The sequence below is a fragment of the Eulemur rufifrons genome, chromosome 8 (assembly GCF_041146395.1).
Source record: "Eulemur rufifrons isolate Redbay chromosome 8, OSU_ERuf_1, whole genome shotgun sequence".
Taxonomy (NCBI): Eukaryota; Metazoa; Chordata; class Mammalia; order Primates; family Lemuridae; genus Eulemur; species Eulemur rufifrons.
The window spans coordinates 39,800,886-39,823,719 of NC_090990.1; the positions used below are offsets into that span (position 1 = coordinate 39,800,886).

At 46.3% G+C, this 22,834-nt stretch overlaps 1 protein-coding gene across 5 annotated transcripts; it reads left to right on the forward strand.

Moving 5' to 3' along the window:
* Positions 1 to 738: 738 nt before the first annotated feature.
* On the forward strand, positions 739 to 13,612 carry DIO1 (iodothyronine deiodinase 1). 5 transcript variants are annotated; one of them, XM_069480001.1, is made up of 4 exons: positions 748 to 946; positions 8,362 to 8,507; positions 10,292 to 10,491; positions 12,494 to 13,612. In XM_069480001.1, the coding sequence occupies exons 1-4, from the start codon at positions 804 to 806 to the stop codon at positions 12,560 to 12,562; spliced, it is 558 nt and encodes a 185-aa protein (XP_069336102.1). In that variant the 5' UTR covers positions 748 to 803; the 3' UTR covers positions 12,563 to 13,612. The 5 variants fall into 5 exon arrangements, with proteins under 5 accessions (XP_069336105.1, XP_069336101.1, XP_069336104.1 ...); XM_069479999.1 differs by having other exon boundaries at positions 749 to 1,140; positions 8,364 to 8,507; XM_069480000.1 differs by lacking the exon at positions 8,362 to 8,507 and having other exon boundaries at positions 744 to 1,140.
* Positions 13,613 to 22,834: the final 9,222 nt, after the last annotated feature.

Sequence of the window (22,834 nt, forward strand, 5' to 3'; positions counted from 1 at the left end):
CTCCTTCCACAGGATCACTGTCCCCACTTGGCCTGGCCAACTGCCTGCTGCCTCTCTGGTTTCAGCACAGACATCACTTCCTCGGGGAAATCCTCTTGACCTCTCTAAAATTAGCTCCCAGACCCACGCACATCTTCCATCACGGTACTTAATATACTCAGTGGTAATTTTCTATTTACTTGTCTCTTCCCTGCACTAGACTATCCCCTGCTTGAGAGCAGAGAGTATTTTATTTATCACTCCAGTCCCAGAGCTAAGGGGAGCTGCAGGCCCCAGATTTCACTGGAGATGGCTCCAGCTCTTTCTCTGCCCTGGGAGCTTCCAGATCCATATCCTGGGCTCTGCCTCCAGAAATACTCAACCCCCAGCTGAAAGCTGCAAGTGGGAAAAACATCTTTCATTAGTGAAAGAACAATTTATATTATTAAAACAATAATTAACATCAGAACTTATTCACTTGCAATAGATCCTTTAACAGGGTCTCTTTAAGAGTGATCTGTTAAGTATTTGTTTTTAAAAATTAATCAGAGGGAGTATTTAAGATCTGGAATCTCCCAACCCAGGAATCTCTTAAAAGCTAAGGCAAAGAATCTGAATTGGGTAATGACTAGAACAGACCTTTGTGCACCTGGTTTGGAATTTTACATTTTATTGACAGAAAGGCAAGCACCTTCTGTCCTGGCACCTTCCTCTTGCCTGGGGCTGGCTACTCCCACCCTGCACCTTTGCTCAGCTCCGCCCAGCGTTGCCTGGCTGCTGCCTCTCTGCACATCGGCCTCAGAGCCGGGTCTGGCTGTGCCAAGATGGGGCTGCCCTGGCCCAGGCTGTGGCTGAAGAGGCTCTGGGTACTCTTGCAGGTGGCCGTGCATGTGGCTGTGGGCAAAGTGCTACTGACACTGTTTCCAGAGAGAGTCACGCAGCACATCCTGTCCCTAGGCCAGCAGACTGGGATGGCCAAGAACCCCCACTTCACCCATGACAACTGGGTCCCGACCTTCTTCAGCACCCAGTATTTCTGGTTTGTCTTGAAGGTCCGTTGGCAGCAACTGGAGGACATGACTGAGCGAGGGGGTCTTGCCCCAAACTGCCCGGTGGTCCACCTCTCAGGACAGAGGTGCAACATTTGGGACTTCATGCAAGGTCAGGAGGCTGCTACATGCTTGAGGGGTACTTGAAATAGTGGTGGTAGAGGGGGCTGGAGAGGTGGGTTGGAAAGTCCTAAATTCTTCTACTACTCCAGCTGCTCCTGTTGGGGCTTGGTGTCCTCTTCCTGCTTCCTGAAACTAGGGATTCTTGTGGGTTCTGTTTCTCTGAGTGGCATCCCCACCTTCCCAGGCATTCAAATCACAAACCATCCTCTCTGGCCTTTCGCGCCTCGAATATTGCTCTTACCGTGCAGTCTGATCTGCCTGGGATGCTCTTTGCCCACCTCTGTGCCTGGGTGACGCCTGTTCACCCTTCAGGCTTCTGCTCAATGACACGTCTTGTGAGAAGCCAACCCCAGCTCCCCAGACTAGGTTACCCCCTTACATGCTTGATTAACATCCTAAACTTTTCTTTATTCTCCTGCCACGGTTTATAATTATGTGGGGGTATTTGATTAACATCTAGCCGTCCTGCTTAGCCTGCGAGCTCTGTGCAGGTGGGGACTGTCATTCTAACCCACTGTTGCATCATGCCTTGTGCTGGCACGTGGTAGTTGCTCAGTTGCACTGCCTCTCCCCTCCCATGCCCCACCCCCGCCAGGCACACCAGTTCCATCTATCTGGGACCTCAAAGACCTCTCCACTCAGTTTTCTCTTTTTGTTCTCGTAGCTTCTATTCCTGCCAGGACTTCCTTCTTTCCCTCTTGCCCTCTTTTCCAAGCCAACTTGGACAGTGCTTCTTCTTAGCCAGTACCTGGCTACCTAAGCACAAGCCTTATCTCTCTGCCCACCGGGGCACCTCAGGAGAGGGACATGCTTACCCCAGTGGCCAGACACAGCAGGTAGAGAGGCACCTGAGGCAGTTGGTTAATCTGGTGTTTTTCAAAGCATGTGCTTTGGAACCCAAGTCCTACAGATATACTCTGCCATGTAGAGTTCCCTGGTCAAAGTAGTTGGAGAAACCCTTCATTCTGTATCCTGCTCCTGGAAATTTATAGTGCACATGAGCATATGAAAGGATCTGAGAAGCCCCGAAGCTTAAAAACTTGGCTGGATGCAGTGGCTCACGCCTGTAATTCTGGCACTATGGGAGGCTGGGGCGAGAGGATTGCTTGAGCTCAGGAGTTTGAGACCAGCCTGAGCAAGAGTGAGACCTCGTCTCTACTAAAAATAGAAAAATTAGCCAGGCATGGTGGCGAACACCTGTAGTCCCAGATACTTAGGAAACTGAGGCAGGAAGAGCACTTGAGCCCAGGAGTTTGAGGATGCTGTGAGCTATGATGATGCCACTGCACTCCTAGGCAACAGAGTGAGGCTCTATCTTTGGAAAAAAAAATTTAAAAGTATAACTTTTGCCTGCAAGACTTTGGAAGGTTTCCTGGAGGAGGTAGCTTTGGAACTAGGCTTTGAAGAATAAGATCTCTGTAGCTTGATAAGGAAAAAGGGAAGAGTGTTTCAAGCAGAGGGAAAGGCAAGACTTTTCTTCTTTTCTTTTCTTTTCTTTTCTTTTCTTTTCTTGTCTCCTTCCTTCCTTCTTTCTTTCTATGATTTTAAACCACGGTGCACAAATGACCTGGATTTATTCAACATTCACTAAGTTACTACTAATAACAAGAGCACCGAGACTAACAACTAACTCACCACGTGTCTGCTGCGTGCCACGCACTGATAGAACCAGGCCAATTTTCGGAATGTCGATCACCTGAAGACGAGTTCCCTGAAAGCCAAATTGCCTCATTGCCAATTCACAGAATTTACTTGTGTCATGTAACTGCCCACTTTCAGTGGGCCAGTTTACATTTTACCAACTATTCAATTTTTCTTGGCTTCCTGCTGCTGCAGCTGAGACTGAAAGATGGTGAGAGGAGGAGACTGAGGCAAAAGAAAATTCTATGTACAAAATAGAGTTTTGACCTAGACATTGACCTAGAGTCCCCTGAAATCATAGGTACCAGCGAGACAGAAATAAACACTACTGGCCTCTGCCCTGGACAGCCTTATAACCCAGAGCGAGAGACAGTGTGGTGAGAGAGGGAAGCAGGGAGCCGTGGGGGAAGGGACCTTGTCACAGGGTGGGGCAAGGAAGCTGGCCAAGGGAAGGCATCTGGAGGAAAGGATGGTGAGCTGACTGTCTAGGGGCAGTGGTGCCTTGGGGCAGGTGAGGAAGAGGAGCTTGGGGAGCAGGGGAGGACAGAGGGGAGGAGCAGCAGAGGTCTGAGACGCAGAGGAGCATCATTCAGTTTGGCAGAAGTGGGGTACAAGAGGCAGGAAGGGGTGAAAGATGAGGCTGAAGACATCATCACGGACCAGCGCTTGTTGGGGGGACTTATGTGTCTTACCTGAGGGAGTAGACTTTATCCTGAGGGTACTGGGCAGTTCTGGAAGAGTTTTCAAGCAGGGGTTTAACATGATCAGTTCTGCTTATTAGAAAGACATCCTGCAATTGCTTTGGAAACCTACCAGGCCACTGAAAAGCTCTGTTACATGCTTTGGGTATAAACTCTGAACTCGCTTTAGGGCCAGAGACTGGGAAACCTACAAGATACTTTACAGATAATCTAAAGCAACTGCTTCATTTTTCAGATACAAAGGCCCAGAGAGGTAAATAACTTGCTCAGGGTCATACAGGGAGTTCTTAGAAGAGCCAGACTAAGAACTTGTACATTCTGACTCTCAGCTAGTGCACTTTCTCTTATTGGATAAGATAATAGGGGCTCAGAGAAATTCTCAGCTGCCTCCCAACTTCTGCATGTCCATGCACACATACACAGACATACATGTCCAAGATACATACCTTGGACACACACACAGAGCCAAACATTGATTAATGACATGTTGTGGCAGAAGGCAAGTTCTGGATGATTTACATTATGGATGATTTATATTATGGATACTTGAGAGTTAATCTGAAACTGGCTTTATTTTAGCCCCATTTAAAATCTTCCAACAGGTCTCCAACTATACTCACAAAGTGTTATCTAGTAACTATAAATGGGATTTCTCTCCGGAGAGAGCCGGGTATGGGGTAATTTGTTGGCCTGGGAGTCATGAAAGGTGGGTTCAAGCCTAGCTGTACTACACAGATGTTTGCTCATTGATATAAAAGAGTTGGACTTGACAGTCCTTGCCCAATTCTTGAAATGGTGTTCTCTGCACTGTGGCCTGTGGACATGGGCAGGGTGCCAGCCCTTGGCACAGACGCCCCTGTGCACCCATCTTTCCTCTCTCTGCTACTAGGAAAGCAGGGAACTAAAGTTTAAACTTTGTCCAAATACTGGTCACTGTACCCAAGCACACATAAATAATTAAACAAATGGCTCTGTCTCTTCCGGGGTCCTAGTCAATGAGTGTTGAATTTTTTTCCCAGTTAGAAACAAAATTTCAGACAGATGATATTTAGAGCTGGCCATGACCCTAAGTCTTTTGGATTCTTATCTAAAGTGTGACTCCCTGAGGTCACTGGAGGCCAATGGCCGTCCACTGGCCATGACTGACCTCTGGGCATCCCTCCTGAGGCCTGGGCCTTCCTGTCATGTGGGTGAGGAATCATTGTGCAATCAACTCCCAGGGGCGGAGGCCCAGTCAATGGCTCCGTAGGCCTCTTACGAAATGAAGTGTGAGCCCAGGACAAGGAGAGCTTTCTTGTCAAGAGAAAAAACTGGCCTGTTTCTCCTCATGCACTGAAAACTGAGGAATATATAACCGATTTTTTTCTCCTTTTACTTGGCCACCAGGAAACTCAGAGTCAAATATATAGTTCAGTTATAACAAATGCATGGGACCTCAAGGAATGTGGGTGTTCCATTTTTTCCTCCTATTCTACACCTCCCAGACGGCATGATTTTTGAATAATTTCTATTTAATATTTTATTATATACGTAAGCTGGGTCAAATCCTTCACAGAACAAGGATAGGGTATAACTAACCAAATAAACCACAAGCAAGTTAGTATGCCCTCTACTCCCCATCTATCAGCAAACCTTGTCAATTCCACCCACTCCCCTTCTCCAACTAGCCCAGGCTCCCATTACTTCTCCTGTGGACTTCCCAATGCCCCCAGCCGCTTCTCCCCCATGTCCATGCTCACTCTGAGTCCTTTCTCCACAGAGCAGCCAGAGTGACCTCCAAGCGTAAACCTCGTAATTACAGAGCCCTACTGTAGCAGTCGGGGTTCTGGCTTGTGAGCAACAGAAACTCACTCTGGCGTTCTTGATCTCACACACACATACATACGTAAAGGAATGTATTGGAAAGATATTGGGCACTTCCCAGAATCAATACCAGCTGAAGCCCTAGGTCTGGACTGTCTTTTAGCATCAATAGTTGGGCTTGGATCCTACTGCCATTGTGGTTGCGATGGGAACCCATCCCCATCCCTGACGGGGCACCACCACTGGGCTGGGGGATGAGTTCTACCATCTCAGTGACTCCAGAATCAAAGCTCTGTGTGGGAGGGTACAATCAGCCCAGCTGCTAGAGACAGAGAGCAAACCTGGCCCCTCTGTCTCCCACAGAGCAAGGTGAGCACACACTCCCATCAGTGGAATACAAAATAGGAAACTCCAAGTAGGAAGGAGGCTTAGGAGCTGGGCAACCCAAACTGCTGTAGTGTGCAATGATCGTGCCTGTGAATAGCCACTGCACTCCAATCTGGGCAACGCAGTGAGACCCAGTCTCTAAAAAACAAACAAATGAAAAGCTGTAAGAAGGCTGGATGTGGTGGCTCACATCTGTAATCCCAGCACTCAGGGAGGCTGAGGCGGGAGGATCGCTTGAGGTCAGGAGTTTGAGACCAGCCTGAGCAAGAGAGAGGCCCTGGCTCTACTAAAAAAAAAGAAAAAAAATTTTTTTTAAAAAAAGCTGTAACAAATATCCACCACCCTTGTTTTATCTCCATGACATCCCATTGTACATAGAATAAAATCCAAATTCTTCACCAAGGCTTATGGAGCCTGCCTGCTCTGGCCCCTTCCTGACTCTCTGACCACCTCTCCTATTGCTTCCCTCGCCTGGTTGCTGCCTGGGTTCTTGCAGGGCCCTGAACACACCAAGCTCTATCCCTCCTTGGGGACTTTGTACATCAGTCCCTTTGCCTGGAATGCCCTTCTCCCTTTGCCCAGGGCTGGTTCTTTCCTGTCCTTCATTTCACAAGTTAAATGGCAGTTCCTCAGAGGCCTTCCCTGACCCACCTATCTAAAGCAGGTCGCTCCTTTATAGTCTCCTTTGTAACATTTACCACCGTTTGAAATTACTTCATTTATGCATTTTCATGTATTTTTTCTATCTCCCCATTAAACAGATCTCAAACTGCAGGCAGAGAGCCGCTGGTCTCGCTCTCTGCAGAATCCCCAGTGTGTGGCAGGGAGCTGTGCACATGATGAGCACGGAATAAATGGTGGTAGATACGATGAGAGTGTGTTCAGTGTCAGGGATGAATGAGAACAGGCCCTGCCCTCAAGGGACAATGAGGGGGGTGGGGGGGGGATGTGGACACTAACATAGGCCATGCAGCACCAGTCGTGCTCCAGTAGATGTGTGGTAAGGGTTAGCTCTGGCCATAAGAACCCACAGGGTGCTGGCAGCTCCCCAGAATTGCCCTCCGTCTAGGCTGGAGGAGTTACAGAAGGCTTCCACGAGGGCTGGCTTCGTGGGCACATGACCGGTGAATGACACTGGGTCCCATACTCAGAAGGGCCTCATGCTTGGGGTTTAATGTTCTGCAGTAGCTGTCTTGAAATTCTTAATCATTTTATCTCTGATTCTACATTTTGTAAGTGAAGCCCTATGGGACAATGGAGCATGCCCTTAGAGCCTTGGCTCACACAGGCTTCTGTCTTCCACAGCCTCCTTGTCACCCCAGGGACATGTTCTCCGAGGCCCACTCTTCCATCCCCAGGTGCCCCTTCTTCCTGCTCCCACCCAGTGACTGCTGCCGCCTTCTGGCTCCAGAGAGGGCCTGGACACAGGCATGAGGAAGGTGCAGGTCAGGTGTCAGCGTCCCCCAGTGTCTTGTGGCAGGGCATGGAGGGGGCTTTCTCCATCCCAGGCTGGCAGTGTCATGGTACAAAGTGGCAAGTGACTGGGGGTGACTTGGCAGGAGAAGTCTCTTGCCCACCTCGTCCCCCATTAAGGTACCTAGCATGTCCCTGAGCAGAGGCTGTAACACCCTGTGGTTGGAGTGGTGGGCAGGTGGGAAGGGGGGAAATGTCTGGCTCAAGTTCTGTGCTCCAGGCTGGGACATGGAGCACTGGTTGGGTGGCGGAAGGGAGAAGAAAGCACATGTGCACGGAGTCTCCGGGCTGCTGGGTAACTGTGAGGGTCTACACTCGCCCTGGGAATATCCCTGTGCCAGGGGAGTATGACATTAAATAGCAACTAAAAACCGCCATGCCAGGTCAAGAGAAAGACCGCAGAAGATAAGAAACATCTTTATATTTAACAGCACTTTTCCATTTTTTTGAACAAGTGGCCCTGCATTTTCATTTTGCAGCAGGCCCAGCACGTTGTGCAGCTGGTGCTGCTCCACCCTTCACTCTCTCGGGGAACCGCCTTCGCTGCCTCCCTCCTTCACGGCTCTGGGAGGAGATAAAAGCTAATAGAACAGCTTACATTTATTGAGCAGTGGGCCAGGCACCAGTTTAAAGCCCTTACCATATTAATTTATTTAATCCTCATAATAATCTTACAACAATGCTATAAAGTATTCTTATTATGCCCCCTCGAAGATGAGGAAACTGAGGTGCTGCGAACAGAAAGAACACTGAACTGAGAGTCCAGAAGCCACAGTGTTCATTTTAACTCCACCACCGACCTGCTGTGTGACCTGGAGCAAGTCTATAAACCTCAGTTTCTTCATCTATAAAATGCAGAAAAAAATCACTCGCCTTGCAGTGTCACTAATCACGTCACAGGAGAGTGGACGCAAGCCTGCCTTGTGAGCTGCACGAGAGGGGCTCTGCTTCTTTATAGTAAGCAAGTGCAGCAAGTGCAGGTGGTCCGCTGAGACCACCTAACAAAAATCTCTCATTTTAGAAAGGAGTAAACCAGCTCCAGCCCCTGCTGAGTCATGCTCTCTGGGCTTTAGACCCCCACTGTGCCCAGGACCCATCCTGGGGGTGCAAAAAAAGTAACAGAATTAAACACTGGAGTGAAAATGGTGCTTCCAAAAGAAAGCTGTGTGTTCATTCTTGGTTTGTGATGTTTCTATTTCTGTTTTAGGCAACAGGCCACTGGTGCTGAATTTTGGAAGTTGCACCTGACCTTCGTTTCTTTTCAAATTTGACCAATTTAAGAGACTTGTTGAAGACTTTGGTTCCATAGCAGATTTTCTCATCATTTACATTGAAGAAGCACATGCATCAGGTACAGAGAGATTCTCTGCCTCTACCTCTTCCCACCGTCACTTATCTTTCTCCCCTTCCCCCAAGGCCCAGCACGAGGTTGGGGGTGTAGAGGGAGGAAAAGGGGGAGAGGGGAGAAGAGCCACTATTTACTGAGCACCTACCATCTCCCAGACCTTGCACGAGCTTTACCCACCACTGGCTAACTCCAGTCTGTGCTTTCAACCAGGGCACACAGAGAATGGAAAACTCGGAGTGACAGGGTCTGTCTAGGAGAGAATTCTAACATTCTGAATGGATAAACAGGGAAATCAAGGGAGAGAGACTGTTAACAAGGAATTTAGACCTGAAATGTCACAAGTGAAATGACTGCTATATAGCTATTATATGACATCCCAAGACTCAAAGGGATATTATGGTTCATCCTGGTCAGTAGTTCCCAAGCTTTAGGGAGCATCAGAAGCCCCTGGAGGGCTTGTTAAAACAGACTGCTGGACCACACCCCAGAGTTGCGTAGATCTGGGACAGTGCCCAAGAATTTGCATTTCTCATGAGTTCCAGGTGATGCTGACACTCCTGGTCCAGGGACCACACTTAGAGAACCACTCCTCTAGGCCGACTTTTACCTGGGGTAAAAATCCTTTCTACAGCCCCTAACTGGTGGTCACCCACCTTCCTTACGTCATAGGAAATCTTGTTCCTTTGCTAGACAGTCCTGTTCATGAGAAAGTCCTCTCTCCAATGAGCAGAAATGTCCCTCCCTAAAACTTGCACACCTTGGTCTAAGCCCCTTGACCTTTATGAAACGGTCAGACACCTCTTCATCTTCCTGACCATCGTGGGGCTTGAACCCATGAGTTTGGTCCAAGTCTCAAAGATAGAGATTGAAAACGACAAGAAGGCTTGTGTGGCCAAGGGGGACAAGTATCATTTTCTCACAGATGGGAGAGATGCTATCTGATTTGTCATTGTCACCCAGTGGGTCAAGGGATCCAAATATTTCACACACCTGGCCGGAGCAAAGAGCTGGAAGCAGGCTGGAGAGATGGGCAGAAGCCGGGTCACTAAAGGCCGGGTAGACCACACCGAGGAGTTTTGGATTTATCCTGAGGGCAACAGGGAGCCACCAAGAAAGATCTAAGCAGGAGAGTGACATGGTCATATTTGCATTTTGCAAAGAACACTGTGATAAAGAAAAATTAGGTGGGAAACTGTCTAAACTCTAGAGCAGTGGCTCTTAAACTTGGCATGCATTAGAATCATCTGGAAGGCTGTTAAAACACAGAGTGCTGGGCCCCATTCCTGGTCGGTCTAGGGTGGGGCCTGAGAATGTGCATTACTAACAAGCTTCCAGGTGATGCTGATGCCTCTGGTCTGGGGACCACACACTTCGAGAACCACTGGTCTAGACCCAATAGCCTCTCAAAGTATGGTCCAGGCACCAGGAGTCTTGGCGTCCTGGGAGCTAGTTAGACTCTCAGTGCCACCCTACACAGACTGAATCAGAATCTTCCTTTCATGAGGTCCCCAAGTGATTCGTGTGCACATTAAAGATCTCAGAGTGCTGCTTCATTGGGCTGTTTCATGTCGGAGAGCAGAGGCCTGGCAGCCGGGAGCACCGGGCTTCAGCTCTGGATCCATGGCTAGCTTCCTATGTGACCTCGCACATTCAGCCATAATAGGAAACGGGCCAAATCATGGCCAAGAGCTCCTCTGTCTGAGATCCTCAGTTGAAAGTGAGGGGTATGCAGTCTGCAGGAGGTGTGTGCCATGCTGAGGGCTCGGTGCCTGCCCTTTCTCTTCTAGATGGTTGGGCTTTTAAGAACAACGTGGACATCAGGAAGCACCGGAACCTCCAGGACCGCCTGCGGGCAGCCCACATGCTGCTGGCCAGGAGCCCCCAGTGCCCCGTGGTGGTGGACACGATGCAGAACCAGAGCAGCCAGCTCTATGCGGCGCTGCCCGAGAGGCTCTACGTACTCCAGGAGGGCAGGATCCTCTACAAGGTGGTGCCCCGGGGATAGGTGGCCTAGGGAGGGCAAAGGGGCCCAGGGAGGGTAAGGGCAAAAAGGGGGCTTTGTATCAAGCAGATCAGCCATTTACCAGCCATGTGACCATGGGCAAGTCCTTTTACCTCTTGGAGCTTCAGTTTCCTCTTCTGTAAAATGGGGATGCTGGTCCCCACCTCACAGGGGAAGAAATAATGCACGATAAAGTCCCTGGCATTTGCGCTGGAGCGGCATCCTCCTGGCTGCCTTCTGAACCCAAGTGACTGGCCCAGCCCTGGTTTGGTTTAAAGCTGAGAGAGAGAATATTGTTCTCATTTTATAAACAATGCTCAGAGAAGGGAATTGACTTGCCCAAGGTCGCACTGGCCACGGCTCAGATTTTAATTGTAAATCCCCCATGGGATGGGCCCCAGTGGGAGGGTCTGAAGCTGCTCCTCTCTGAGGCACGCCTGAGTGGGAGTGGGTGAGTGTGGGGTGACGGGGTGTAGGAGGCCCAAAGAGAGTGAGCCCTGTGGTTCAGAGCAGCACAGGTGAAGCAGGGATGTGGGACAGAAATGGGTCCTCCTTTCTGGGGATTGCTTCCCCTCGAGACTTCCAGCCTGTCTGGGGGAGGCAGGTACAGCCTCTGACCCCCTAGACACTGTGGGCCTCCCTTGAGAGGGTAGACATTAAGGTTTATGGCTACTGAAGGGATTTCAAGCCTTGGAGAACAGATGAACCCCAACCACGTGGATGCTCCTCTGCCCACAGGTCAAGCCAGCCCTACTTATCCAGGCAAAACAAGCAACAGCTTGCAAATGAATCCCCAAGGTGCCAAGGGTCACAGTTTAAGAATTCAGGTCCTTCTTCCTTTCCTGTTTCCTGAGACATGGTTCTAAGATACCATGATTGCCATAAGTTGGGCACTGAGTCCCTAGAGGGCTGGGCCCTGTGCAACTACTAGAAAGACAAAAATGAATTGAAAATGACCCACACCTTACTTCAATGTACTCACCATCTAGGGGACAAGGAAGATTCACATCCCATGTAAGAGTATTACAATATCCCAAGTGCTGGGAGACTCCAGAGCAAGGGTCAGCATACTTTTTTTATAAAAGGCCAGATTTTCGAATATTTTCAAATTTGTGGGCCAAATAACCCCTGTCACAATTCAATTCTGCTGTTATAGCGCAAAAGCAGCCACAGGCAATATGTAAAGAAAGAGTGTGAGGCATCGGAATGGATTTGGCTCTCAGACTAAGTTTTCCAACCTCTGGGGAAGGACAGGCTTCTCAGAGGAGGTAGCAATTGCTTGGGCCTGGCAGAATAAGGAGTCAGCCAGTGAGCGTGGTGGATGAGAACCACTACAAATACAGGGAAGAGAGTGGGCGAAGGCACTGAGGCATATTAGGGCAGAGTGTGAATAGAGAATTGGGGGCATTTGGGCTATAGGGGTCTCATTCTGGACCAAGGAGCTTGGCCTTCATCTCAGGGCAAAGAAGAGCCCCTGAAGGGTTGTGGGCAGGGGAGAGGCATGATCAGCTCCGTACCTAGTTCACCGGCTACTGGGTGAAGAAGGGACTGCGGGGAGCAGGGGCTGAGCACGGGGGATGAAGAGGCTGATGTAGGGCAGTGGCACTGGAGAGGTGGAGGTGGTTCCGATGTAGAGTGGGTAGAACTTGACGTGAGGCCTGGAGAAGAAGATCCGGCCAGTCTGAAGGTCTGATTAGGGAAGAAAAGCTTATCTGTATAGACTCCTTTCTCTGCCTGAAACTCTGTCACTTCGCCTCCTCTAGCTTTCTCCGCCTTCCCTGTCCCTTCTTCCTGTTAACTGCTGGCACGACTCTACACTCTCTCCCTGGGTGATCACTTCTACCTCACTGTTGCATCTGCCATTGACTTCGCCGTACTGGCGACTCCCACATAGATGTCATTTGCTCAGATCTTGCAACTAAGCTCCAGACCCACATGCTCCTTGCAAGTTGGAAATCTGGGAGTATCTGATTCATTTCTCTTGCAGGGTAAACCCGGCCCTTGGAACTACCATCCAGAGGAAGTTCGTGCTGTCCTGGAAAAGCTCAACAATTAATCTGGACAGATCCCCCAATTCTAAGTGACCAACGAGAGGACTTCTCAAGGCTTGGCTCTCCCCACAACCCAACTGGCTTTTTAGCTGTGGCCTGTGTTCCCAGCTAAATGACTAGCTCAGATTTTTCTGATCGAGGCAAACAACTCCCAGCTAGGGAGTACAGGACACCATATCCAGTTGGGACAAATTGTTATAATCAACAAATGAAGTAACACTTAAGCTGTTTAGGCAAGTGAGCTGTCACAGAATGTGTGACGTCACACTGCTCCCACTGTGGAGACCACGTCCACTGCACACTGTCTTCCAGTGAGGGAGCAGTTGCACTCCGCGGGCCTGGTTTCCCTCTCCAGCTACTCTGACACCAAGTAGTTCAATATGGCATCCCTTCAAGTAGGTGACTTCATTTTACCAAATTTGCATTTATAGAATTGTTCATTTAGGACACTAACTTGGTTTTTAGAACGAAGTATGAGAAGAATTCCAGTTGTGAGGAAGAGATGAGGAATTGGAAGAGGAGGGAGTAGAAACAAGAGAAGACAATAATCCTTTCCTTGCCAAAAGATTTAAACCAGTCGGTGGTGGTGATGGGTGCGTTTCCATGGTAACACATCTCTCATTCTACCAGGGAAGAGGAGGGTACTCACTTTGCCATCTTGAGTATATTTCATAGAAATCTGGCTCTCTGTACCATGGATTCTTCCACTATCCTCACTTAGCAACCGAGTCTAGAGGGGCGGATTGGCTTCCCAAAAGCATTACAGCCTTGATCAAACCAGACAGCAGGCACCGGCCAAGCTGTCATTCAGTTATGCAGAAGCTCATATCTGAAATTCTGTTTCTCTGATGTCTTTGCAAGTCTCCTAATGGTCGTTTGTGTTAGATTACATCAGACTAATGGATAAGCATTGGTTTTCATCTGTTTTAACTCTGCTTCTTTTCATATTTGTTTATGACGGCCACAGCCTAAAGTACACACAGCTGTGACTTGATTTGTAAGAAAATGTTATAAGATGCAGCAAGCGAATACAGAATTATTAAAATATATCAGGATATTTTGGATGGCTTGACTGTGATTTTTACATTTTCTTTTCCAATTTGTGTCACCCTTGTCTTTTATTGTAGCCCAGTGTAATCTGCTCAGCAAAAATACCATAACCTGAAAGGACCCCATTTGATGGGAAGAAGACTCAATCTCTATGTCTTACATGTCAAATGTGGTTCTTTCTTGTGAACTCTTGCTGGAGGGAGATAACTTTTCACATTAGAATTAAACTACCTTCATAACATGATTCCCCACAGACTTGGAGACATTTTGCTGGCACGAAACACATTGTCTTTGGGTCTGTTTTAGTTGTTACAATGTCAGTATTATTATTTTCCTCTTTTAAAAATAGTTATTATTGGCCTGGCGTGGTAGCTCACACCTATAATCCTAGCACTCTGGGAGGCTGAGGCGGGAGGATTGTTTGAGCTCAGGAGTTCGAGACCAGCCTGAGCAAGAGCAAGACCCCATCTCTACTAAAAAAATATAGAAAGAAATTAGCTGGACAACTAAAAATATATATAGAAAAAATTAGCCGGGCATGGTGGCGCATGCCTATAGTCCCAGCTACTCAGGAGGCTGAGGCAGTAGGATCGCTTGAGCCCAGGAGTTTGAGGTTGCTGTGAGCTAGGCTGATCCCACAGCACTCTAGCCTGGGCAACAGAGTGAGACTCTGTCTCAAAAAATATATATATATTATTATTAATCATCTATCAGACACAGGCACTTATTATCTCATTGAATCTCTCTATATCCCAAAGAGATTATCCCCATTTTAAATATGAGAAAATCAAGGCTCAGAGAGTTAAGTAACTTGCATAAGTTCTCAAAACTAGCAAATAACAAGTCAAGATTCAAATCCAGGCCAGGCGTGGTGGCTCACGCCTGTAATCCTAGCACTCTGGGAGGCCGAGGCGGGTAGATCATTTGAGCTCAGGAGTCGGAGACCACTCTGAGCAAAAGCGAGACCCTGTCTCTACTAAAAACATAGAAAGAAATTAGCTGGACAACTAAAAATATATACAAAAAAATTAGCTGGGCATGGTGGCACATGCCTGTAGTCCCAGCTACTCGGGAGGCTGAGGCAGGAGGATGGCTTGAGCCCAGGAGTTGGAGGTTGCTGTGAGTGAGGCTGACGCCACAGCACTCTAGCTCGGACAACAGAGTGAGACTCTGTCTCAAAATAAATGAATGAATAATAAATAAAATAAAAAGGTGTATTAAAAATATTTTATCCAGCATTGTCAGGTGATTGAGGAAGGATTTCAGGATACCTAATCTGCCAAACAGATAGATCACTAAAAGTCTCCACTAGTTGTGTCAAGGGCACATGGATCCCGTATGCCCTGAAGTTTTACATGTTTGTGACTACCAGTCTGTTGTCTTTAAGCCTGAAGGATATGTGGCTGAGCTCCATATTCTTGTGTTTCACTTCAGAGATTTGTGGACAGGGTAGTTTGAAGGGAGAAGCCGTCTGTCCCACTTTTTTTTTTTTTTTTCTTTTTTGAGACAGGATCTTGCCCTGTCTAGAGTGCAGTGGTGTCATCATGGCTCATTGCAACCTCTAACTCCTGGACTCAAGCAATCCTCTTGCCTCAGCCTCCCACATAGTTGGGACTACAGGTGTGCACCACTGTGCCCAGCTAATTTTTTAATTGTTTGTAGAGACGGGGTCTTGCTATTGCTCAGGCTTCCCACTTCTGACTGTAGGGATTGCGGGTGACTGCGCTCACTGCAGGTAGCAGCTTCAGAATCACCAGCCATGGTGGCTGGGTGGCTTCCGTTCAGAACCAGTGATGGTGCCTCCAAAGGTCAACAGTGAGTGTGGCTGATGGGTTCCAGCTCGGGGTTACATTGTATATTCCATTTGCTTTTCCAGCCTTTTCAACATTTTGCAACCAAGTCCCCTAATTATTTCCATTTCTGCTTTAAATATCTAGAGTGATTTCAGTTTTCCTGATCAACGCGGAGGGCTACAATTGAGCTCATCATCGTCATTTCTTTGTTTCTTATGTGGCTTTCACCTCTGAAAAAGTTTTTTCTCTTTCATTTCTTAGCTCTGCCAACTCACTTTCATCTTCTGTCTTATCTTTGAGTCTCTTCTTTGAGATCTTTTTGTCTTTTTGAGAGATAACTCGCTATGGGTCTCAACTTCGTATATTATTTGCATAATTTCTCTTACAACAAATGTTCTCTATCTGCCTTATTTTTCTGTGTTTCCCCCCACCCCATCCTTTTGTTTTACAATCTTAGTCACAGGCCCCTATACTACAGTGGTTCTCAAACTTTGGCATGCAACAAGATCACTTGGAGGGCTTGTTAAAACACAAATTCTTGGGTCCCACCCCCAGGGTGTCTGATTCAATGGACCTGGGCTGAGAGAGGGGATTTGCATTACTAACAAGTTCTCAGATGAGGCTGATGCTGCTGTATGAGGAACCATACTGTGAGAATCACGGCTCTAGTAGATGTTGGTGCTCTGCCCAGACGCCTGTCACTGAGCCATTATACTCATCTGCCAGCTGCTGCCAGTGTTGCCTGCCAAGTGCTCACAGATGCACCTTGGCCTGAGAATAGCCCTCATGACAGGAGCTGTCCTACCCAGAAATGGCCGAGAGATTATGTCCTCCACCTGAGTGTGGCCCGTGGCCAATGACTGATGGGTTTGAGAGTACAAAAGTCCTGGTCCCTTGCTGCAAGGTGGGGCAGTATACTTCTCTGGTGTCTTTCATGTTCCAGAGCTCCTCTGGGATCAGGCTGAAGCCACATCTTTGGTTAACTTTTCCATCTGCCTTATCCTGCTTCCCACACTTCCTTAGAGGTTTGTCCTGAAAGCGCTTCCTCAATAAATCACTCTTATAAGAATTCCTGTCTTAGGCTCTGTTTTTAGAGAACCTGACCTAAAGCAGTCCCTTCTGGGTCTTTTCTGGTTACTAGTCTCCCTTAATGGGGCTTCTTATTTGCTGAAACATAGCATAGGATGAAGAGTCAGCCGGGGCAATCTGCAACTTTCATTTAGATTAGTTGTCTTAGATACCTTCTTATTAAGTTTATTACTTCCTTTGTGATAGGGCTCACAGAAATCCCCTTCGGTCACACTCCGTCTGCTTTGGTTGCCTTCTCACCTTCTGCTATGGACTGGATTGTGCCCCCGTCCTCCAAAATTCATATGTCAAAGCCTTAACCCTCAATGGCACTGCATTTGGAGATAGGTCCCATACAGAGGTAATTAAGGTTAAATGAGGTTATAAGGGTGGAACCTTGGTAGGATAGAAATAGTGTCATTTAAGAAGAGACACAAGAGAGCTCAGTCTCTGCATGAACACACACAAAGAAGAGGTCATGTGAGTACTCAGCAGGATGGCAGCTACCTCCAAAGTAGGAAGGGAGCGCTCACCAGAAACTGACCATACTGGCATGCTGATCTTGGACTTCCAGCCTCCGGAGCTGTGAGGACATAAATAAATGTCTGCTGTTTAAGGCACCCAGTCTGCAGCATTTTGTTACGGCATCCTGAGCTAAGGTGCCTTCCTTCACCATGCTCTACCTCTGGCAGTCTCCCTCTGGCAGTGTATCTTGCCTGGTTTCCCCTCCAGCTCCATCTTCCCTGCCATTCTGTTATCAAGCTTGAGCCTCTGTGGGGACATTCTCCATCCTCTTGAAGCTACTTGCAGCCCTATTCAATCTAATCAAAGGATTTCTGGATAAGCCTTTCCTAACTATGACAGGTTTAGGAAAGTCTCCAGCTTTCGCAGAGCATATGCCAGTTCTCAGCTTCTTTCTTCACCAAGATCCTGATTTCACAGTACGTAGTAAGTATGTGTCCCAGTTTGATGGTAGAGGTTATAACTATTTCTTTGATGATGACATTTTTTCTTTCCTAATTCTCTTTGTTGTGAATAAGTTTTGAGAAAGAGGATGGAGTAAAAATCTCTTTACTTCACCATCTCTAACTAGAAGTATCCATTCTATATTTATATATAATTCATATCCCATTAAAAAGTAGGATATACGCTATCTGTATATATCATACTTTCTAATGTATGTATGGATGCATAGCAGTTTCTGGTTTTTTTTTTTTGTTTGTTTTGTTTTTGAGACCGGGTCTCATTCTGTCACCTGGGCTAGAGTGCAATGGAGTCATCATAGCTCAAACTCCTCAAACTCCTAGGCTCAAGCGATCCTCCTGCCTTGGCCTCCTGAGTAGCTGGGACTACAGGCCCATGCCACCATGCCCAGCTATTTTTATTTTTTGTAGTGATGGGGTCTCAATATGTTGCCCACGCTGGTCTCGAACTCTTAGGCTCAAGCGATCCTCCTGCCTCAGCCTCTCAAAGTGCTGGGATTTCAGGCATGAGCCACCGTGCCCAGCCTGGGAATTCTTATCTTATAAACAGCATTGCTATGAATCTTTCCATTTGTCTGTTATCTAATGATGTCATTAGGATATATTTCTAGAAATAGAATTTGTGTCAAAGACTATATGCATGTTTAAAACTTTGTATACTGCCACACACTATCTTTTAGAACAGCAGTGCCCAGCCTTTTTGGCACTAGGGACCAGTTTCATGGAAGACAATTTTTCCACGAGCCGGGGTGGGGGGATGGTTTCGGGATGATTCAAGCACATTACATTTATTGTGTAGTCAAACCTCTCTGCTAATGATAATCTGTATTTGCAGCCCCTCCCCAGCGCTATCATCACTGCCTCAGCTCCACCTCAGATCATCAGGCATTAGATTCTCACAAGGAGCCGCAACCTAGATCCCTCACATGCACAATTTACAGTAGGGTTCGCACTCCTGTGAGAATCTAATGCTGTGGCTGATCTGACAGGAGGCAGAGCTCGGGCGGTGATGCGAGCGAAGGGGAACAGCTATCAATACAGATGAACCTTCACTGGCTCACCCCCACTCGCCTCCTGCTGGGCTTCCTAACAGCCCATGGACTGGTACTGGTACTGTGAGGCCTGGGGGTCGGGGACCAGTTTTAGAAGGCTCACTATCAGGATCAAGTCACAGAGGGCTGTTGGAACATTACGTAGAAGGTGAAGCCCACCTGCAAAGGGGCATTCCTGAGATAGGACTCACAACTCCAAAGCTTTCAAAAGAATCTGTATAAGTGAATGATAAACACAATAATTTTCATTTTTGTAAAAGTTCTTTGCTTTGATTGGTTACATGGTTTAAAGGTCATTAGACTTTTACTTTTTTATCCATCCCTTTAAATAAATATTGATTCATTTAACTTGGTGCAAGGCACTATAATCGACATTGGCCCACAGTAAGTGATCCAAAATACTGTATATATACTGTTGGGTAGCTTTATTAAAAGCTCCTCAAGGATTCCACAGTATAAAGAGATACAGACATGCAAATAAATGGACAATGTTCATTCATTCAGTCAACAAATATTTATTGAAAATCTGTGTGCCAGGCACTATTCTAAGCCCCGAGGATATAATCATGAGCACAAGCAACAAAACTCCCTACTGTTGTGGAGTTTACATGCTAGTGAGGGAGAGAGACGGTAAACAGATACATGATAAATAAGGAAATTACATGTGAAGCAGTGATGATCAGGGCTGTCCCTATAAAGGTGTGAGAGCCTAGGACAATTCAATCAATTGAATCCTGTGCCCAAGAAAGTCACACTTGAAAGGAGGCAGGACTGCCCTCATCTTTCATAGGATGCATGGGATATCATTAAAGGAAGAAAAATTTAAACTGAATTTTAATGATAGTCAGAAAAGAGGAGTAAGATATAAGAACTCCAGAAGCACAGAACACAGGGAGGCTACCTCAGGTCCCTCACTCAAGAAAGGAGAAAAGTAAAGCAGGAGAGGAAGATGGAATGTATTTCTTTTGCAAGGGTGAGGGGGCGCTATACCTTTGGATAGGGGAGGCTGGAGAAAGCCTCACTGAGCAGGACATTTTGAGTAACAATCTGAAGTAAATGAGGCAGCTAGCGAAACAGACACCAGAGGAAACAGCAAACACAAAAGCCTAAGTCACACAGCACACACAGTGCAGTGACAGTCAGGAGTCCCTGGGCAGGTGGAGAAAAGGCCAAATGAGGGGAAAAACTGATGCCGACTGAGGACAAATGAGACTTTAAAAAGATGAGGTTCAGCAATGAAAAATAAAACAAGGCAAAAAGGTAAAGCCACGCATCATAATTATTTCCTGAAATTTAGAGTGGTTTCATAAGATGAAAATGAGTTTTTTAAAGCATAGGAAAACAAAGGGAAAGCTTACTGTTTTCAAATGCCATACATAAAGTGGGATCACAAGTACTACATTGATCACTTGTTCTCTGCATCTACAGAAGACAGAGAAAAAAGACTTAAAGATAACTCGATAGGCCTGTGCCAAAGAAATCACTCAGGTAATCTCTGGAGAACCCTTCCAGCAATCTGCAAGCCTTAACACAGTGTTTCCTGTTCAAAGAGTTATTGACATTTCAGTTTAGGAACTTGGTGAAAAGAAAATCCTCAGCATTTCATTTTATGGAACATAAACACAATTACTCTAAGTCATATTCCTTCTCAAAAACCTTAAATGGTTCCAGTGTTACAGGAAAATATCTGAAAACATTAAAGGCCTGTGATTCAGCTGTAAGGTTCAGTTTTCAACTTCTTTGCTCTAGCCAGACTTTCTATTCATCTTTCCCCAAATGTTTTATGAATGAGCACTCATCTTCACATCTTTCATTACACCAGTGTTGCTCTTGAAATGCCTTCCCTACTCTCCTTCACGTATCTGAAACCTATCTTTCCAAGAGTAAGTCTGCACAGCAAATCTTGGTAAGCAATGTATCAGGAAGTACCAAGAACCTTAAAACTGTTCCTAACTTGGACTAATTTCCTACTTGGAATCTCATCTAAGGAAATCATCTGAAAGGCAGGCAAGGATTTATGCACAAGGGTGTCCTCTGTGGCATTATTTTTTTATTTATATTTTTATTTATTTATTTTTTTTGAGACAGAGTCTTGCTCTTTTGCCCTGGCTAGAGTGCCGTGGTGTCAGCCTAGCTCACAGCAACCTCAAACTCCTGGGCTCAAGTGATCCTACTGCCTCAGCCTCCCGGAGTAGCTGGGACTACAGGCATGTGCCACCATACCCGGCTAATTTTTTCTATATATTTTTAGTTGTCCAGATAATTTCTTTGTATTTTTTAGTAAAGACAGGATCTCGCTCTTGCTCAGGCTGCTCTCAAACCCCTGACCTCGAGCGATCCTCCCGCCTCGGCCTCCCAGAGTGCTAGGATTACAGCACTCTGTAATAGGTGTAATAGGCCACCGCACCCGGCCTATTTATTTTTATAATTTATTATAAAGAATTTAAGCATACTATAAAAGTAGAAAGACTAGTATAATGAACCTCCATATATCCATCACCCAGATTCAGTAGTTTATTGCCACATTTGCTTCAACTAACCCCTTTTCCATTATAAAAAAATCTCTGCTTAAATATTTTAAAGCAAATCCCAGATATCATGCCACTTCATCCAGACATAGTTTCATACAGATTTCTGAAAAACATGGGTATTTTCTTATATAATGTCAGTATCACACCTGGCAAAATGAACAATTAACACCCAGTCCACAAGCAAATTTCCTCAATTTTCTTAAAATGCCCTTTTTCAGGTTGTTTATTCAAATCAGTTTGCATCAAGATCCATATATGACATGTGGTTATAGGGGCCCTTATGTCTCTTTGAATCTAGAATGGACCCTCTTAATATCTTTTATGCCACTGACTTGCTGAAGAAACCAGGTCACTTGTCCAGGAGGATGAGCTGCATTCTAGATTTGTGTTCGTATCACTTAGGATAAGCTAGATTATACTGTGATAACAAGCAATTCCACAATCTCATTGGCTTAAAACAATGAAGCTCTATTTCTCACTCCTTCTATATGTCCATCTCGGATTGAGTGGGAGCTCTGCCACCTTTTAAACATCAGTCTCACTCCCGGACCCAGATAGATAAAGTAGTTACTACATAAAACATTGTTGGTCATCACGGCAGATGAAGAATAGAGCTCTAAAGGGTCTCAGGTAGGCGATTACATGCTCACCCTAGAAGTCAATTACTCTTCATCTCATTGGCCACAACTGGTCACATGCCACTATCCAAAGAAAGAAGGCCAGGAAGTATATCTTACCATGTGCAGGAAAAACACAGATCTGGATATTTTAGTGAGAGGCATTAATAGCTACTAGACTATTTGTTTCCTTGTGGTATCATTTTACTTGTTCCTCTATCCCTGGAATTTCCTGAAAATGGAAGTTATTTCTAGAGTTTGATTAGATTCAGTTCATTAATTTTGGCAAGAGTATTTCACAGGTTGACCTGTGTGCGCCACGTAGTAGCACATCAGGAGGGATACAGTGTTTGATTGTATTAATAGACTGCAGCAGTAATAGCTCCCCCCTGCCCACCTGTCTATACCTCCTTGTATTCACACCCTTGGGCAGACCCTGCTTGTTCTGACTCTAGGCTTGGCCACGTGACATGATTTGGTCAACAGGACAATAGCAAATCTGCTGGCAAGCAGAGGCTCCAGAAGTGTTCGTACATTGAGGCTTTCCTTTTCTTGCTACTTTTCAGATTGCTGAGACTACCATTTGAAGAAGCTAGACTGCTGGAGAAAACACTTAGCGCAGAGATGAATAGTCCCAGCTGAGGCCACCTAGACCAACTGACCTGAGAACCAAAAAACATGCAGGTGAGGTCATCCTAGATTCTCCAGATTACATGAGTTGCCAGCTGACCATAGAGATAGCAAAGCAACAACCAGAAAAACTGCCAGCAGATCCACAGAACTGTAAGCAAATGAAATTGTTGCTTTAAGCAAGTATGTTTTGAAGCAGTTTGTAATAGAGCAAAGCTGATATACTGGTTCATTCACGTTTAGTAGATCAGTAGATTCTGGTGGTAATAGCCAGATCCCTGCATTATAAAATTCTCCATTAACCTTGCAATTATGGTTTCATCCACTTCCCATGGAGTCCAATGAGGGTTTTGTTTTGTTCTTTCTCTTATAGCAATATGAATTCATGTTTAAATATATTAAGAATGGTTTCAATCAACTGTAGGATTTTTTTTTTTTTTTTTCCTGCTGAAATTGCCCCATTTTTTGCCAAGAGTGCCTTCAGGTTGGCTTCTGATTCCTTTTGATATGATCTATTAGTCTTTACTTTCTGGCACAACAAAATGTCCCAGGC

What these genes read in the sequence shown, in the direction of transcription:
- DIO1 (XM_069480000.1), top strand. Translation starts at nt 804, where the DNA reads ATGGGGCTGCCCTGGCCCAGGCTGTGGCTGAAGAGGCTCTGGGTACTC. An exon ending in CATTTGGGACTTCATGCAAG is followed by an intron (nt 1,141 to 10,291) that starts GTCAGGAGGCTG and finishes TTTCTCTTCTAG; the next exon opens with ATGGTTGGGCTTTTAAGAAC. An exon ending in AGGGCAGGATCCTCTACAAG is followed by an intron (nt 10,492 to 12,493) that starts GTGGTGCCCCGG and finishes TTTCTCTTGCAG; the next exon opens with GGTAAACCCGGCCCTTGGAA.